At 49.5% G+C, this 18,247-nt stretch overlaps 1 protein-coding gene across 9 annotated transcripts in view; it reads left to right on the top strand.

Annotated features, from left to right (window-relative positions):
* HIPK2 (homeodomain interacting protein kinase 2) overlaps positions 1-18,247 on the top strand; it is a 222,798-nt gene that overhangs the window by 192,654 nt on the left and 11,897 nt on the right. For 8 of the 9 annotated variants that reach the window (XM_055284206.1, XM_055284203.1, XM_055284200.2 and 5 more), the window contains 2 exons: positions 7,773-8,020; positions 16,440-16,600. In XM_055284206.1, the coding sequence (XP_055140181.1) occupies positions 7,773-8,020; positions 16,440-16,600 (409 nt within the window). Of the gene's footprint in view, positions 1-7,772; positions 8,021-8,546; positions 9,982-16,439; positions 16,601-18,247 lie in introns of those variants that run through there. The other variant, XM_055284207.2, reaches the window with a different exon arrangement.

Raw genomic sequence — 18,247 nt, 5'->3', positions numbered from 1 at the left:
AGGAACCCAGACACACAGTGCCATTTGAAGGAACTTTGGTGTCTCTCCATTTTGAGTACAATACATCCCCAGTTGAAAAATATTTCAGTCATGTGACTCATCTCAAGAGATGATGGTAGGATCTTTTGTCCAGCTGACTTCACCACACCCTCTTTACAGGGCTCCATTTAAGACACTCCAGTGGGCTGAGTGGAGTGGCTTAGGGGTGTATTTTGAAGAAGAGACACTTCACCCTACTGGCCCCAGCTGCTTTCACATTACAAAGCTGTCACTGATGTGCCACAGCTTCCTGGTTTGCTCCTTGCTTTCCACAGGGAAGAGGGAGGAAGAGGGGTGGAAGAGGGTTGGATACCATAGGGCAGAGTGGTGCTCAGTGGATGGACTGAAGGTGATTAGGAAAGATGAGTCAAAACTCCCAGGCCAGTTGGGAAGAGAGAGACTGGACTTCAGAAGAAGATGGAAGGAGAGCAAACGCTTCCTTCCGCTGCATCTGATGGGACAAGGACGAGGTGACTACTCATGGCTCCTTCTGCAACCCTGTTTCTGATTTCTCTAGAAAGTAGTCATGTAAAAATGATCTTAAGGGTGATATATGTGTATTTATATACACACACATGTAGACATAGACATAGACATAAATATGCAGATAATACAATTTGAAAGGAGGAGCCAGGCATGGTGGCTCACACCTGGAATCCCAGCACTTTGGGAGGCCAAGGTGTGAGGATCACTTGAGGCCAAGAGTTTGAGACTAACCTGGGCAATATAGCAAGACCCTGTCTCTACAAAAAATTTTTTTAAATTCTCCAGGCACAGTGGTACGTGCCTGTAGCCCCAGCTACTTGGGAAGCTGAGATGGGAGGATTGCTTCCACCCAGGAGTTCGAGGCTGCAACGAGCTATGCTCACAACACAATACTGCAGTCTAGATGACAGAGTGAGACCCTGTCTCTAAAAATAATAATAATAATTTGAATGGAATGTATGTGCCATATTAAAATGAAAATTTTTTTTTTCTCTCTCTAATGACTCTAAGTCAGCAGCTATCAGGAAGGAGCACGCTGGTCTGGGGGCACACTGGAATTACCAGCGTGAGCCACTGTGCCCAGCCAGAAGCAGTCATGTTCTTTACCACATCATCGTGCCGTGATGATTAAAGGAGACAAACACATAAAACATTTTAAGCTGTAGTTAGTATGCATCCAGTAAATGTTACCTGTACTTAATAACCAGCATCATAGTAATAGAACACGTAGCATTGACTATGAAATCAGAATGGTGAAAGAAGTTATTGGAGGAGATGAGTTTTGACCCTGGTCTTGAAGGATGAAATTGACTCAGATTAGCAAATAGAAATCAGAGACACATTCCAGATAAGACCCTACAGGGAAGGGGTCACAGGTTATATCTGATCTTCTGCCAGTGCTTTCTCCTTTAGGGATTTCTTTACTTTTTAGCTCCTTATTTATTTTCATCATTTTAAAATGATGAAAATTATCTATTGCCATGACAACATAATGCAATTGTGAACTCTGACAGCTTTGTTCTTTATTCAGAAGTGATGTTCTTTCAAGGCCATTTCAGCAAATATTTCTCATTCTGCCCCTTTCGCTATCTCTCTCACTTGCATTAACCAACTCATAATGGGATTGATAAGCTGTCAATAATAATTAGACGCAACCATGGAATGAATCCCAGTAGTATCGATAGATACGAGCCTAAAGAATCTGCGGTAGTCATCTCAAATGTGTGCTCATTTCTAAAGTGACTTATTTAACAGCTTCTCATTAGTTCTCTAATCTGCATAGTATGTTCAGGTAGAGCACAGAGCTTTCTAACAATGGAAGAGATGAAAAACAGCTAGCAGATGAATTCACCTTCTGCAAATAAATGTGTCACTTGTAAATCCAAAAAGGTAGGCAAATCAGCATCAAGCTGTGCCGTACGTATTTGCTCATTAAGCTAGGGGCTCCCCAGCTACAACAAAGGGATGGGACCCGGGAAGAGTTTATAAAGGTGTTATCCCACACTCCTTGTAGATAATTAGACACTGACATGCAGATTCTTCAGTCTCTTCGGTGGGAGGCTCACTGCCTGTTGGGTTTCCATCAAGGAGATGGCCCTCAGTTCTCACAGGTCACCCAGGCTAAGCTGTCAGCTCTCACAGGACTCATGCCAGAAAGCCATTCTTCAGTGACAAGAAGCTCAGTGACTCATGAAGTGGCTATTGTGTCTTGAGATAGTTCTAGTTGTTAGAAAATTCTTATTCATATTAAGCTGAAGCTTCTCCACAATTTCCACATTTGAGTGAAGAGCTCCAAATATGCCCAATTTGAATTTCACTCGAGGACAGATTACAGTTTGGCCAAAATTAGTGTGTGTTTTTGTCTTTTTGTTTAAAAAAAAAAATGCGCATTTTCTAAACTACTCAGATCCTAAGGAAGATAATGATCAGCAAGAACTGGCCAGATCTGGGTCTATAGGTAAGGTACATCTACTGAAAAGATCTCTTTCCTCTCCAGATTAGGGCTAGACCATTCCTATTTTAAAATGTCTCTAGGAATCTTTCAGAGATCCTCACAATGACTCCTTTAATGCCATGAGTAATTTCTCTCAATGAATTTCAGAGCAGGTTGGAGCTGGATGGATGTTACAGGTTATCCAGGCCACTGTCCAGAGCCACACCAGTAAAGGAACAGCAGAGCTAGGACTGTAGTGCCAGCTCCCAGGACACATTTGGGAGTCAGCCTCCATCCTCACCTGGGGTCCTCCACCCACAGAATGGGCACCTGCAACAGAACGTGTCTGCGTTTCATGAGATGACCAGAGGCATGTTCACCATTCAGGAGTAGCTGTGCCCGAAGCTGAGAGTGAAGGGCAGGGCAGCGCCATCTCCTCACCTCCCCTCGGGAGCCAGCAGCTGCTCCCAGTCACGGCTCCCAGCTCTTCCCCTGGCCCTCAGGGTACTTCGAAACAGTGTGGGGTGGGAGGAGTTCCCTTATTACACAAGAGACTGCAGCAGACCAGTTGTTTCCCTTTACTCCCCCCCATTCATCCCAGAAGACAGCTGCAGGTTTCCCTGCCCTTGTCTTGTTAAGGCAGCTCTCCTTCCCTCCTGCTCCCTCCTCCTCCTCAGCCTCTGGTGTCTCCCTGCTCTCAGATCCCTCCTCCCTACCTCCTAGCTCAGAGACCTCCTGGAGTCCCACTTCCTTTTTTTGCTTAATTTATATTTATAAAATATTTCGAGGTATTCTTTTTTGTTGTTATTGGTAGACAGCAATCTTTTTTTTTTTTAAGTCAGAGTCTGGCTGTGTCACCCAGGCTGGATTGTAGTGGTGTGATCTCAGCTCACTACAACCTCACCTCCCGGGTTCAAGCAGTTCTCCCACCTCAGCCTCCCAAGAAGCTAGGATTACAGGCATGCGCCACCACACCCAGGATTTTTTTTTTTTTTTTTTTTTTTTTTTTTTTTGCGACAGGCGGCCGGGCGGGGATGGGGGCGGGGCAGAGTCTCACTCTGTCACCCAGGCTGGAGTGCAGTGGTGTGATCTCTGCTCACTGCAACCACCACCTCCCGGGTTCAAGCGATTCTCCTGCCTCAGCCTGCCTAGTAGCTGGGATTACAGGTGCACACCACCACACCTGGCTAATTTTTGTATTTTTAGTAGAGACGGGGTTTTGCCATGTTGGCCAGGCTGGTCTCGAACTCCTGACCTCAAGTGATCTGCCCACCTCAGCCTCCCAAAGTTCTGGGATTACAGGTGTGAGCCACTGCACCCAGCGGATTTTTTATTTTTAGTAGAGACAAGGTTTCACCATGTTGGCCAGGCTGGTCTTAAACTCCTGGCCTCAAATGATCTGCCTGCCTCGGCCTCCCAAAGTGCTAATTACAGGTGTCAGCCACCGTACCTAATTATTTTTATTTATTTATCTTCTTTAGAGTGTAGGTCTCTTTGTCACCCACACTGGAGTGCAGTGACGTGACCACAGCTCACTGCAGCCTCAAACTCCTGGGCTCAAGCCGTCTTCCTGCCTCAGTCTCCCGAGCAGCTAGCACTATAGGTGCACATCACCATGCCTAGCTAATGTTTTTATTTTTGTAGAGGTGGGATCTCACTGTGTTGCCCAGGCTGGTCTCAAACTTCTGGCCTCAAGCGCTGGGATTACAGGGGTGAGCTACCACACCTAGCTCCCACTTTGTAATTCTTGTACTGGATCTCAGTGCCCTCCCACCCTCTGGGTGTCTCTACTGAGCCCCGATGTACAGTGGCAAAGTGCCCAAAACTCTCAATCTCTTTTGCTTTTTTTTTTTTTTTTTTTTTTTTTTTGAGACACAGCCTTGCTCTGTCGCCCAGGCTGGAGTACAATGGTGCAATCTTGGCTGACCGCAACCTCCACCTCCTGGGTTCAAGTGATTCTCCTGCCTCAGCCTCTGAGTAGCTGGGATTACAGGCACCCGCCACCACTCCCAGCTAATTTTTGGTATTTTTAGTAGAGAAGGATTTTCACCATGTTGGTCAGGCTGATCTCAAACTTGTGACCTCAGATGATCCACCCGCCTCGGCCTCCCAAAGTGCTGGGATTACAGGCATGAGTCACCTCATCCAGCCTGGACTTTGTTTTTGATGGAGATATAATTCATGTACTGTACTGTACAGTTCACCCATTGGATGTGTACAATTCAGTGGTTTTGGTCTATTAATTTTTAATTGTGGTAAAATATATATAACATAAAATTTGCCATTTCAACCATTTTTAAGTGTAAATTCAGTGACATTAATTATATTCATAATGCTGTATAGCCATCACCATTATCTATTTTCAGAACTTTTCCATTGCCCCAACCAAAAACTATACCATTAATCAGTAACTTCTCACTCTCCTCTCCCCTAGCCCCCAACCTCTGGTAACCTCTAATGTATTTTCTGTCTGTATGAATTTGCCTGTTCTAGATATTTCATGTATGTAGACTCAAACTACTTGTCCTTTTGTGTCTGGTTTATTTCATTTAATGTTTTCAAGGTTCATGTTGTAGCATGTATCAGAACTTTTTTTTTTTTTTTTTGGAGACATGGTCTCACTCTGACACCCAGGCTGGAGTACAGTGGTGTGATCATAGCTCACTGCAGCCTCAAACTCCTGGGCTCCCACCTCAGCCTCCCAAACAGCTGGGTCTACAGGCATGCACCACCATACTTCGCTTATTTTTTTAATTTTTTTAATTGTTCGTAGAGATGGGCTCTTACTGTGTTGCCCAGGCTGGTCTTGAACTCCTGGCCTCAAGCAGTCCTCCCACCTCAGCCTCCCAAAGCGCCGAGATTACAGGCATGAGCCACCCCTCCCAGCGTGCATTCATTTTTATGACTGAATAGTATTCCACTTTATGGATACACCACATTTTCTATTCATTCACCAGCTGATGGACACTTGGGTCATTTCTACCTCTTGGTATTTTGAATAGTGCTGCAGTGAACATTGGCTTACATGTATCTGAGTACTTGTTTCCAATCCTTTGAGTACATACTTAGGAATGGAATTGCTATAGGGTAACTCTGTGTTTAGCTTTTTGAGGAACAAGCATATGGACATTTCACGTTTAAACTGTCATAACTGGGAGGTGTGGGTCTTTATTAATTAAAATTTATCTACTTTAAGTTAACGTGAAGAGCCATAAATATATGCAACCAATTCATTCCTCACCTTCTTTTGAGTTCTTAACAATTATCATCTGTACAATTCATCTGACAGTTAATCACGGAGGCTTTGTGACATCCATTATTCTCTCTAACTGGTTATTTTAAAGCTTTTACTATTTAACTTGTCATGTTTTTATACAGTCCTCCACTGAGATTTTAATCTCCTCGAGGGCAGAGACACATATTTCTTTGTATAGGTATTCCCTGTAGTACCCTACATAGATCTCCAAGATATCATGAGTTTTAATTTTCTTTCATTTCAATCTTCTGGTTTATTCATAGACTAGAAAAAAGGAAACTTTTCCAGCAAGTCCTTACCCTGATAGAATTCTCTTTGCCTAGATAAGTTTTTTGCAAACCTGTTTTCACATGTTAAATAAGGTAACACAACTTCTAAGAAGAAGAATAATAGCAGCTATTATGGAATACTTACCATGTGTTGTGTATCATTGAAAGCACTTGTATTTTCTCACTTAGTTCTCAAAACAAGCCTATGATATAGGTACAATTATTACCTACCTTTTACTGATGAGGCCACTGAATCACTGAGAGGTTAAATAGCTGCCCGCCACCCTGTCACCAGCACATGCTGAAGTTAGACAGCTGACTACAAGGTTCATGTTCTCACCTACAAACACGGTTAGACACCCTGAACCAGAGAGGACAGTGTCCAGCCACTGGAAGAATTATCCAGCCTAGATGTCAGGAGCGCTGGGCGTTGGGGAGCAGGGCCAGCGCCTCCTGGGGGCCGCACCTCCCAGATCCCGTAGCCTTCTGTAGCTCAGCAGCCAGGCTCTTCTTCTGTCCCTCCTGCCTGGCTGCTGTGGGCTCTGGAATTTGCCCACTTCCCTGCTGCCTCTAGGGTGGTGGAGATCCATCATGGGAAGAGCCTGGCCTGGCTGTGTGGCCTCAAGCAAGATACCTGGGAGGTGGCTGTGACTCTATGAGGCTCTATAAATACCAGCTGCTTCTCTTATCCAATTAGCTGGAAACTGACCAGCTTGCCTAGGCAATTTTTATTTCTTAAAAATAAATGATCAATATACAAAAGTAGATGCACATTCATTTTAAAGCCTTAAATAAGCACACAATAAACAATAAATTTCACATCCATCATGCCAGCAGCCTCTCACTGAGTTTGAAGACAGACAGAAGTAGTTCCCAAAGTAACCACACTAACTTAAATATCTCCGAACAAACATGCCGGCCAAGAGCTATCCAAAGCCAGTGCCTCCCTATTATATGAAGTTCCACATGTAAGATGAAGGCCAGAGCTTCAGAGTGGCTTTCACACAGCATCAACCTGGCAGGGGCCTTCCCACCAGGCCCCGATGCAATACCATCTCCCCCGATCCTTGGCCCAGGCAGCGGAAAAGCTGCAGGTGAGCCTGGCTCCTGAAAAGGGGACTGCAGAGGTCATAGTGGCCTGCACACAGCCCACAGAGCACACTCAAAGCAAGGAGAGGCAGAGGGTGTCAACTCCAGCTCTGCATTCTCAGCAGCGTGTCTGCACTGTGCTGTGTGGGCGCAGCCCCCTCAGAGCCTCACACTGCATCCCATTCCTTGGACATTCTGCTCCCTCCTGCATAAGCTTTGCCAGGCCACAGGCACCAAACCTAAGCTTATGACATTCTTCTCCCAGCGATGTTTACTCCTAACCCAGGTCCCCAGGTTGCTGGGTTCGTGCTGGTTCTCTCATTGCTCAGATGTCCCATTCTGGCAGGCCCACGGGGGTTGTACCCAGCTCTGGGCTGCAGGTGCCTCCCCTGCAGCTCTGCTGAGCTCTGCTGCACAGGAAGAGTCCAGGCCAGCCTGGAAGCATCTCACTCCCTAGTTTCCAGAAGCACCTGTGGGTCCAGCTCCAGCCCCTTCTCCATGTCTTCACATGTCCCCCTGCTGCCGGCTACACAGGGGACATTTGCATGCCCAGCCTCCCCATGGGGGTTAGGGAGGGCAAAAGCCCTGTTCCTGCCCTATCCCCTCTGCCTCCCTCCCCTCCCCCAGGGCATGAAATGCTAGTTGGTTGTCTCACCTCACGGCCTTCTCCCACCTCTGACTTCTCCCTTTGCATTTTCAGCACTGTCTCCAAGCAAAGAAAAAACGTCATCAGCTGTGTCACCGTCCACGACTCCCCCTACTCCGACTCCTCCAGCAACACCAGCCCCTACTCCGTACAGCAGCGCGCCGGGCACAACAATGCCAACACCTTTGACACCAAGGGGAGCCTGGAGAATCACTGCACGGGGAACCCCCGAACCATCATCGTGCCACCCCTGAAAACCCAGGCCAGCGAAGTATTGGTGGAGTGTGATAGCCTGGTGCCAGGTAATTTGGGGCCAGGACAGGACAGGAACATCTCCCTGGAGAGCGGTTTTCCTGTTTTTCTGCTGCTAGAAATGTTGCTGTATGGGAGCTAGTACAATAGAAAGTGCCCAGTGACTGCAGGCGATCCTTACCGAGGATTTTATTCAAGTAGCCAGGGGAGGCTTCTGCTTAACAGCACATTGTATAAGCAGTGTTTTCCTTCTTTAATTCTGTAATCAATACCTCTCTGCCTTTACAATGGCTCTGCTTCCAACTAGGTTGATTAATAGAAAATGAAAGCCTCCTGGTTCTTTATGCCTGAGCCTGGAAGAATACCTGGTCTGGGGAGTTCCAGGCTGACATCTAGCACCACTCCCTTCCAGGAAGCCCTGGTGGTCAGATGGGCTTCTTGTGTAGGAAGAACCTCCTCCGAGTCTTGCTAGGGAAGGGTGAAATTGGCCCCTCTCAGTCCCTCCTCGGAATCGGCTGCTGGGCGGCGAGACCAAGTCATGCGTGTTTCTCTGCTCACGCACTGCTCTCTTCAAAGGACTCCTCCTGTCCCGCGAAGGCTTGTCCTGAAAATTGGGCCCTGGAATAAAGGCTGAGAACGCACCCTTCTGAATAAACTCAGTGGCTCACTGTAGATTTTGTAGCATCTATTTAGCATTTCCCTTGCTCATGCTCACAGTGGAAGAATGTGGGGACTAAATCAGAAGAAATCTGCACATCCCACTATTCCGCCATAAACCACACCCAAGCCAGCCTGCACCTGTGTGACGGCACAACTGAAAAGGGAAGGAAAGGGAACGCCAGGAAGCTTTTGTCTAGATGTGAGAAGCTGTTACTTCTCAGGAGGACCTCATGTCTGTCACCTGAGGTCGCTACAGGAAACTGGGGACTCTTCCTGGGTGGTGACCACGTGTGAGACCCAGTGGGCGCAGGCCCCATTCAGGGGCTGCCACTGAGGGTGAAGACTAGAGGCAGGATGGGGTCATTAGGGCTTTTCCAGCCCAGTGCCTCAGGCCAGCCTGCACGGTGAGGGCCAGCGCCCTGGGACGCTCTCCCAAGAGCTCATGGCATTGCCTGGGAGGGGGCCCCTTTTGCTGAGAGGCTCTGCCTAAAGGGGAGATAGTGACAGCTACAGGCTTGCGCTCCCTGCCGCCCACTTCCCAACCCAAGGCAGCATCACCCTTTCCAACATTTGTGGCGGAAGCTCTTTTTCCCCAACTTTGGAGTTACCCCAGCTACCTTTCCTCTGAAGAAATGCTTGTGAAACACAGCTTTTCAGCACCCTGCTAAAACGTCTCCGTTTTCAAGTCCTGGTCCGTCCCCAACAGTACCGTCACGACGATGCAGCCTCCAAGCAGCTTTGACATCAGAGCCAGCGCTCCTGTGGGCATGGGGGCAGGGGGTCATGGTGCCCACAGTGTCCTGGCTGCTCCACAAGAAAGACAGACAAGCACACGCAGCTCACGCCGTTCTCTCTCAGAAGGAGACCTTACCTTCGGGAAAAATAGTCACAGCAGTGCCACTTGCCAGGGCAAGCATTCTGGTTGACGGGCCAGACTGTACTTACTGCTAGGGTCTGGTGACCTGGGGCCAGAGGACCAGGCTGGAGCCCTCCCAAAATTAGGCATCTCTGTGAGGAAAAGAAAATGAAGCCGTACCTTCCACAAGGCTACAAGGACATCTCTCTCCAAAAACCATCTTTTTCCACCCAGGCAAATGTTTTGGTGGAAACCCTGCCAGGAAGCAACATTCTCTAGCAGTAACCAAAGGGCCCTGGGAGGCACCCGAAGTCATTCACACCAGGAGCCAGGATTCCTTAGAGAGAGCTGCATACTTTTCAGCTCAACTATCCTTTAAATATTGTTTAAAGCTGTATGCAGCACACATTTTTAAGTTTAAATCTTTGCAAAGGATAGAATTTGTCTTGTATCATTATTTAAGTTCTTTAAATATATGTTTGTGGAAACCTTGAAGCTGCAGACTGAACTCATTCCATATGCGGGAGTGCTGCCTGTGCCCTTGCGAGCAGGGGCATTCCTCGTCTGGTGCCTGCCCTTCCCCAGCCAGTGGCATTCAATACTGATACACACCTTTAGCTACAGAACCAACCTAGGCTTGGAAAAGTCAGGAAAGCAGCCTTCCTCAGCTCCCTGGGGCCCGGTGATGCATACAGGCCAAGGTACAGCCAGTTAACAGCTCCCCCAGGTGCAGCACCCAGAGCATGGGAGGGTTCAGGGCTCCCCCAGCCCTCTTAGGTCAGGCTGTGCACTGCTGTTTCCCCGCCGCACTCACCCTCTCCTGTGGCTCTCAGCCTTTCAGTCCTTCTCAGGTTGGGGTTAGTGAAGTTGCTCTCTGAAGCTGCTTTCACCCGACTCACAGCCAGCAGCTCCCAGGCTTCTGGTGTCCCATTTCCAGGAGACCAGAATTGATTGTCCCAGCTTGGAGAGACACCTGTTTTTTTTGTTTGTTTGTTTCTTTGTTTCGGAGAGGAGTCTCGCTCTGTTGCCCAGGCTGGAGTGCAGTGGCGCGATCTCGGCTTACTGCAACCTCCATCTCCCAGGTTCAAACAATTCTGCTGTCTCAGCCTCCCGAATAGCTGGGACTACAGGCATACACCACCACACCCGGCTAACTTTTTGTATTTTAGTAGAGATGGGGTTTCACCGTGTTGGCCAGGCTGGTCTCGAACTCCTGAGCTCAGGCAATCCACCCGCCTCAGCCTCCCAAAGTGCTGGGATTACAGGCATGAGCCACCACGCCTGGCCAAGACACCTATTTTTTGAGCCTCAGCTTTAACCAGGAGACAGAGTTCAATAATGACACCAATAATAGCTAACACTAAGTACTTAAATGCCAGCTACTCAATACTTAAGCCCTTAGATGCCAGATACTAAGCATTCTACACATGTTAACTCATTTAATCCTCATCACAGCCCTACATGGAGCTGCCATGATTTTCCCAGTTTCCCAGGTTAAAAATGGAGGCACAGAGGGCTTGACCAGCCTTCCCAGAGCCGTGTGGCTGGGCCTCCCAGAGATCTGGCCCTGGAGCTTATCTGTTGCTGTAACCACCCCGCCACACCCCCGCCCCACTCACCTAGTGCAGACAGGGCCACTGTGGCTGTTCTCAGGACAGGGGGTCACGGAGAGTAGCTGGACAAGGCATGACTGGAAAACTGAAGAATGTTTCCTCACTGTTCCAAAGTATACATTAGGAGGTTGACCAGCATTAGCCCATTGTCGCTTTGTCCATCGCCACAGGAGGAGTTACTGTTATACTTTAATCTCTTGGTCCCCTTCAGGACGTCCTCCCTTACTCGGGGTTCTTGTCCTCTGAGAGCTTGGCAAGCTCTGACTCAACCCCCATCTCCTGTCCCCATGATGACGGTAGCATCAGGGCTGCATTACGCCCATTTCATCTAACATTCCCTAACCCCTTCACTGATCCCTCGAGCTCAGTGTTTCTCCCTCAAATATCATTACCACAAAATGCCCAGGAAGTTGGAATAGAAGAAGTAGGTGACATGCACAGCAGGGCCCAGCACAGTCTGCGACCCGCTGCAGAGCAAGAAGGAGGCTTCCCCCAACACAGCCACAGTGTGGCTGCGGAAGGCGAGAAGCAGGCTCTGCAGAGCCAGTGTTTGCAGCTTTCTATTTTTTTTTCTACATTGAGTCCACAAAAATCCCTCCATCCCCCAGGTTTTGGGGGACCTTTGAGTCTAACGGGTTTGGCTTGGGCACAGTGTTGGGTCACAAGGCCCTGATTCCCAAATGCAGGTCTGTTCAGCCAGGGCCAGGAGGCTCTGGAGTCCTGGGAAGCTTGCTAAGAATACCGATTCCGGATCTCCCACACCTACCTGAGGGATTCCGATTCAGTGGATGGGGTGGGAGGGGCCCCGGGCGCAAATGCACTGTTGGATTTGCGGCCTCTGAGTAGCACCCACTGCCCCCATCCCCACTGAGGCAGCTTACCCTTCACTCAGGGCAGGGGGCTCTGGGTTTTGGGGTCAGGAAGGCCCCCTTCCACTTGCAGTGTGCACCAGAAACTCCTGTCCCCAGGTTTCCGGTTTTCCTTTGACGTTCTTGATAGGCTGAGACCTCTAGAGGCACATTTCTCTCTTCATCAGCGATTAATCAGCATTCTCTCTTGCTGGGCTCCAGCCTCAGGCGTCTCCTCTTTGACTTTGATTTCATCGCCCTGGGATTTGTAATAGAATTGATCCAACCAAATTCAATCAAGGGCCTGGTTGTTTCCATGCATGGCTCATTAATATTTAGCACCTCTGCCCCAAGAATGACCAGATTCTCTCCTTTTACACTAACCACCCACAGGATACTTCCTTGAGACGGTAGGAGCCTTCCGGTTCACCTAAGATGCTCAGGCCCCAAAATGAATGCTCCGAATTCTTGCGTCTGAACGTGAGGTGTAGGTCTGTCTTTGGACATCTTGCAATATGTTCTTGCTGCCTCTCCCTTCATATGAAACATTTTACCTGATTCGTCCTTTGAACACCCCTACTTTGGGCACCTTCCTCAAATGTGGACCGCTTTAGAGTTGGGGCTCTGTGGAACAACAGCGCCGCATTTTGGCGGATGACTGGATTCCCTGGCCAAAGCTCTTTCCCACATTCAGTTATTTCATCTTTCCTCTCCTAGGGCTTCCTTATGCTTTTTGGTGTCACCAGGCAGTAATCCTAAAGTCCAGCAAGGTTTCCAGAAAATATAAATCACAGAAATACAGCTGTCCGGCGCGGTGGCTCACGCCTATAATCCCAGCACTTTGGGAGGCCAAGGGGGGGCAGATCACCTGAGATCAGGAGTTCGAGACCAGCCTGGCCAACATGGCAAAACCCCATCTCTACTAAAAAATACAAAAATTAGCCAGGTTTGGTGGCATGCACCTGTAATCCCAGCTACTCGGAAGGCTGAGGCTGGAGGATCACTTGAACCCGGGAGGCGGAGGTTGCAGTGAGTCGAGATTGCACCACTGCACTCCAACCTTAGCGACAGAGCAAGACTCCATCTCAAAATAAAAAAAGGAATTTAGCTGTCCTCCATAGAAGGTCAAGGTAATAAAAATATTTCAAGCACATTCCAGAAACTTGATGAAGAAAAATAACTGAGTACAAGATACAACACATGAAGTGCTCAAATCAACAAAGGATGGTGGAAAGGAGGTTACTCATTACCTTTCTCTCTTAAAATGCGCTCCCTTTTTCCTGGGCAAAGTCTTCCTCAGTCTGGTTCTTAGACTAAGAATCAGTACCATGGCTGGGCACAGTGGCTCACGCCTGTAATCCCAACACTTTGGGAGGCTGAGGCAGGCAAATCACTTGAGGTCAGGAGTTCACGACCAGCCTGGCTAACATGGTCAAACTCTGTCTCTACCAAAAATACAAAAATTAGCAGCTGGGTGTGGTGGCTCATGCCTGCAATCCCAGCAGTTTGGGAGGCCGAGGCAGGCGGATCACAAGGTCAGGAGTTCGAGACCAGCCTGACCAATATGGTGAAACCCCGTCTCTACTAAAAATACAAAAATTAGCTGGGTGTGGCAGTGGGCGCCTGTAGTCCCAGCTACTTGGGAGGCTGAGGCAGGAGAATCACTTGAACCCGGGAGGCAGAGGCTGCAGTGAGCTGAGATCACGCCACTGTACTCCAGCCTGGGTGACAGAGCGAGACTCTGTCTCAAAAAAAAAAATTAGCTGGGCGTGGTGGCGCATGCCTGTAATCCCAGCTACTCGGGAGGCTGAGGCACGAGAATCACTTAAACCTGGGAGGCAGAGGTTGCAGTGAGCCAAGATCACACCACTGCACTCCAGCCTGGGAGACACAGCAAGACTCCATCTCAAAAGAAAAAAAAAAAATCAGTATTGTTTCTGTGCACATCTCACCCCAGCAGGACTGGTTGCCCAAGGAGGCAGGACAGCCCCCAGCTCCAGCGCCAGGCTCTTGTTCATTCCCTGGTCTGCCCTGCCTTTCTTGGTGGGGGACCATCTGCCTGTCTTTCCACCTGGAAGATGTTTTCTTCTCCATTAACCCTACTGTTCTTTAGCGTTTAAGGAACAGAAGCAATGCTTGTTGTAACTATGGTTTCTAACTATACAACACAAACCACACAGTCTTCAGGCTGCTTTGTCATAGCCTTCACTTACTAAACCCCTCTTTTGCTGCTTCTGTTGTCATTGAAGTTAGAGAAAGGTGTCTGGAATTTTCTCCCTCCCACACTTTGCTAGGCTATTATGCAGGTTTGCTCTTAAAGAAGCCCAGTGTTGGCCCGGCATGGTGGCTCACGCCTGTAATCCCAGCACTTTGGGAGGCCAAGGGCAGGTGGATCACCTGAGGTCAGGAGTTTGAGACCAGCCTGGCCAACGTGGTGAAACCCCGTCTCTACTAAAAATACAAAAAATTAGCCAGACATGGTGCCGGGCGCCTGTAATCCCAGCTACTTGGGAGACTGAGGCAGGAGAATCACTTGAACCTAAGAGGCAGAGGTTGCAGTGAGACGAGATCGCACCATTGCACTCCAGCCTGGGCAACAAGAGTGAAACTCCATCTCAAAAAAAAAAAAGAAGCAGCCCAGTATCTTCTCACTAGTCTGGGTCTGTTTGTTGCTTTTGCCATTACAAAAGTGCTTACATTTAATGAATGGCTATGACTGGTTCATCTGGGTGCATTTGATTAGAAATTTCCCTTAGGTGTGTGTTAATACTGCGCTGTCTATTAGGCAGCCCCCTCCTGGAGGAGAGCTGAGGCACAGGGACATGGGGGGCTAGTAAAGCATCTCTTCTGCTTTTATCAAGGGTTGATGGTCCTGTCTGCAGAACTCCCCAAGCTGGGATGGGGAGATGGCCCCCACTCGGCAGCAGAGCTCCCGCCCTCTGGGGCTCTTGCCCCTGCTGGGCTGGACACTCATGCCCTGTCCTGCCCGGTCCTGCCCTGTCCTGTTCCGGCGGCCTCCTTGGACTTGGGCTGTCCCTGCCTGTCAGCGTCTTCACCTGGTTTATCCTCTGCCTCGCCACCTCATCTGCGTGATCTGTGATGCCTCCTCCTTATTCACGCTCTCAGCCTTCTCCCTGCCACCCCCGTCCCTGGTGGTACACAGTCACCGTCCTTAGCACACAGCAGGAGCTCAGAAAATACTTGGATCAGTTAAAACCACTGGGCTCTGAAGAGGCTCCTGGCTCCTGTGGCTCTCTGGCTAGGTAACATGGAAGCCATCCAGCTCAGGGTTTAACCCACCTCTCTCAGAGCCCCTGGCTACTCAGAGCTCGGCCCCCCAACCAGCAGCGCTGGCACCCCCTGGGAGCTTGTCAGAAATGCAGATGCTCAGGCCCCCCAGAGCTGCTGGCCAGAGTCTGCACTGAACAAGATGCAGGAATTACATTTGAGAAATGTTGATGGAGCCACCTGCTGACCACGAGGTCACCTCTGGAGGGTTGCAGTGTTTTTTCCACACTCCAGCCCTCTTGGCAATAACATGGAGGCAGTTTTGTGCTTGGCCATGTTTGGCTCACAGGGCCATTCCCTGGATGACTTAGTCTCATCCTACCTAGAGGCAGGTAACTAGACCAGGTGACTCTGAGGGTTATTTTAGCTTCTAGTAATTCATTAGGTCCCACCACAGACACTGTCTCCTCTGATACTCATAGTCACCCATGGTGGGGACCAAGCAGGGATCCTGTCTTAGTCTATTTTGTGTTGATGTAACAGAGTACCTGAGACTGGGGAATTTATAATCAATAGGAGTTTATTTGGCTCACGGTTCTGAAGACTGGAAGTCCAAGAACAGGGTGCCGGCATCTGGCAAGGACCTTTGTGCTGAGTCTTCCCAGCACAGGAGGCAGAAGGACAAGAGAGCATGAGGGTGAGGGGGCCAGACTTGTTTTCATCAAAAAAGCCAATCTCTCAATAGCTAACCCACTCCCGAGATAACATTGATACACTGATGAACTCATACACTCATGAGGGCTCTGCCCTCAGGACCTAACATCCCTTACTGGCCCCACCCTAAACACTTGCACTGGGGACTAAGTTTCTAACACAAGAACTTTGAGGAACACATTCAAATTATAGCAGATCTCTCCTACGCATTTTCCAGATACTGGAAGTAACACCTCCCGGAGGAGCGGCACTGGGCCTGGCCTTAGGCCGCCAGCCCACCTTGCCTCTCCTGATTCTTTTTCACTTTCCCTTGCTTCATTCCCTCATGCAGCCCCGACCACCCTCCCAGCCGAGGGAGTGAGCCAGAGCCGCACTGCATCCAGAGTCAAGGCAAAGTCCTAGTGGGTCCAGGGGAGATGAGGCTGATTTGTGACTGCCCGGCCTCAGGCACATGTTTCTTCTTGGAAGACCACTGTTCTCTGGTGGGGTAGCATCTTCTGGGCAGCTGGGACCCTGCCACCGATCTGACCTCTTTCTCCTCCTGCCACAGTCAACACCAGTCACCACTCGTCCTCCTACAAGTCCAAGTCCTCCAGCAACGTGACCTCCACCAGCGGTCACTCTTCAGGGAGCTCATCTGGAGCCATCACCTACCGGCAGCAGCGGCCGGGCCCCCACTTCCAGCAGCAGCAGCCACTCAATCTCAGCCAGGTAAGCCCCACAGCTGGCGCCCCAGGTCAGACAGAGCCCCCATCCCCTCATCCTTCCGCTTCAGAGAGGATCACTGTGGCAGCCCCTCACCCACCTCACAGGGCTGCAGTCCTGGCCACGGGTGGCAGCACATGCCCTTGGTGACCTCTGGTGGCTTTTCCTACCACAGGTCACCCTTGGGGAAGTTGATATCACCGGTGCACAGAGAGCTGGCCCAAAGCAAAGTGACTTGTCTAATGTTACAAAGCCCTTGGTGACATTGTGCCAGAGCTTAAAAATAGGATGGCCCACACTTGCTGTTTCAACCCAGCAAAGGGTAGAGCACTGTGTCCCGGCTATGTCGGCCTGGGACATCAGGGACAGACCTGCATCCGACTCATTGCAGGGAGGGCCCGCACACCACAGCCCCCAAGTCAAGGGTAAGAGTTGTCCCAGGACCTGGAGGAAGGGGGGTGGTTGAGATGAAATGTGAGTGACCCGAGTTTCTGCGGGCGCAGGGCTGTATCAAGGGCTCGGCATCAGGCCTGACTCAACACAGTGGACTCAGGGCCCTGTTTCTCTAGAAACAAGGTGAGATAAATGGGGTGTTTGTGTTCACAGCCCCTAATCTGAAGTGCTGCCCCAGGTCATCAGTGGAGCCCGTATCTCTGTCACATGACTTAGGTTCTCCAGGTAGAAGAGGGCTATTTTATTTGGACTGACAGAACTTCGAAGAGCAGTGCTTCTGAGAGCCAACTTTTTTTTTTTTTTTTTTTAAAGACAGGGTCTTGTTCTGTCACCCAGGCTCAGGCTCAGGCTCAAGTGCAGTGGCACAGTCATGGCTCTCACTGCAGCCTCCACCTCCTGGACTCAAGTAATCCTCCACCTTAGCCTCCCGAGTAGCTGAGACTACAGACATGAGCCACCACACCCAGCTAATTTTCAAAATTTTTTGTAGGGATGTTGTGAGAGCCAATAATTTTGAGAACAAGATTTTAGTGAGTAAGAAAGCAATTTTTGCTCAAAGAGAGTGTCCTGGCTGGGTGCCGTGGCTTACACCTGTGGTCCCAGCTTCTCGGGAGCCCAAGGTGGGGGGATCATTCTAGGCCAGGAGTTCAAGGCTACAGTGAGCTAGGTTCATGCCACTGCACTCCAGCCTGGGGCATCCTGATACTTCACAGCTTCTGTACATCCTTGGGAGAAATATGTTCTCCTGTAACTTTGCAGCTGGCTTTATCCGTGTATCATCCCAGCCCAGTGAATGGCAGGCCAAGTCGGGACTTTCTCAGTCCAAGTGAATTTTTTTTTTTTTTTGAGACAGAGTTTCACTCTGTCACCCAGGCTGGATTGCAGTCACGTGATCTCGGCTCACTGCAACCTCTACCTCCCAGGTTCAAGCGATTCTCATGCCTCAGCCCACAGAATAGCTGGGACTACAGGCAAAGCACACGCCACCATGCCCGGCTAATTTTTTTGTATTTTAGTAGAGAAGGGGTTTCGCCATATTGGCCAGGCTGGTCTCGAACTCTTGACCTCAGGTGATCCGCCCACCTCTGCCTCCCAAAGTGCTGGGATTACAGGCATGAGCCACTGCGCCGGGTCCCAAGTAAATTTTTACTTTCGCACACAGAGGGAAGCCCCTTCTATTACTTCTGGCGTCTTTCCCTT

The sequence above is a fragment of the Symphalangus syndactylus genome, chromosome 6 (assembly GCF_028878055.3).
Source record: "Symphalangus syndactylus isolate Jambi chromosome 6, NHGRI_mSymSyn1-v2.1_pri, whole genome shotgun sequence".
Lineage (NCBI taxonomy): Eukaryota > Metazoa > Chordata > Mammalia > Primates > Hylobatidae > Symphalangus > Symphalangus syndactylus.
Note: the sequence above shows the minus strand (reverse complement) of the source record. Positions and strands in the feature narration are given on the sequence as shown.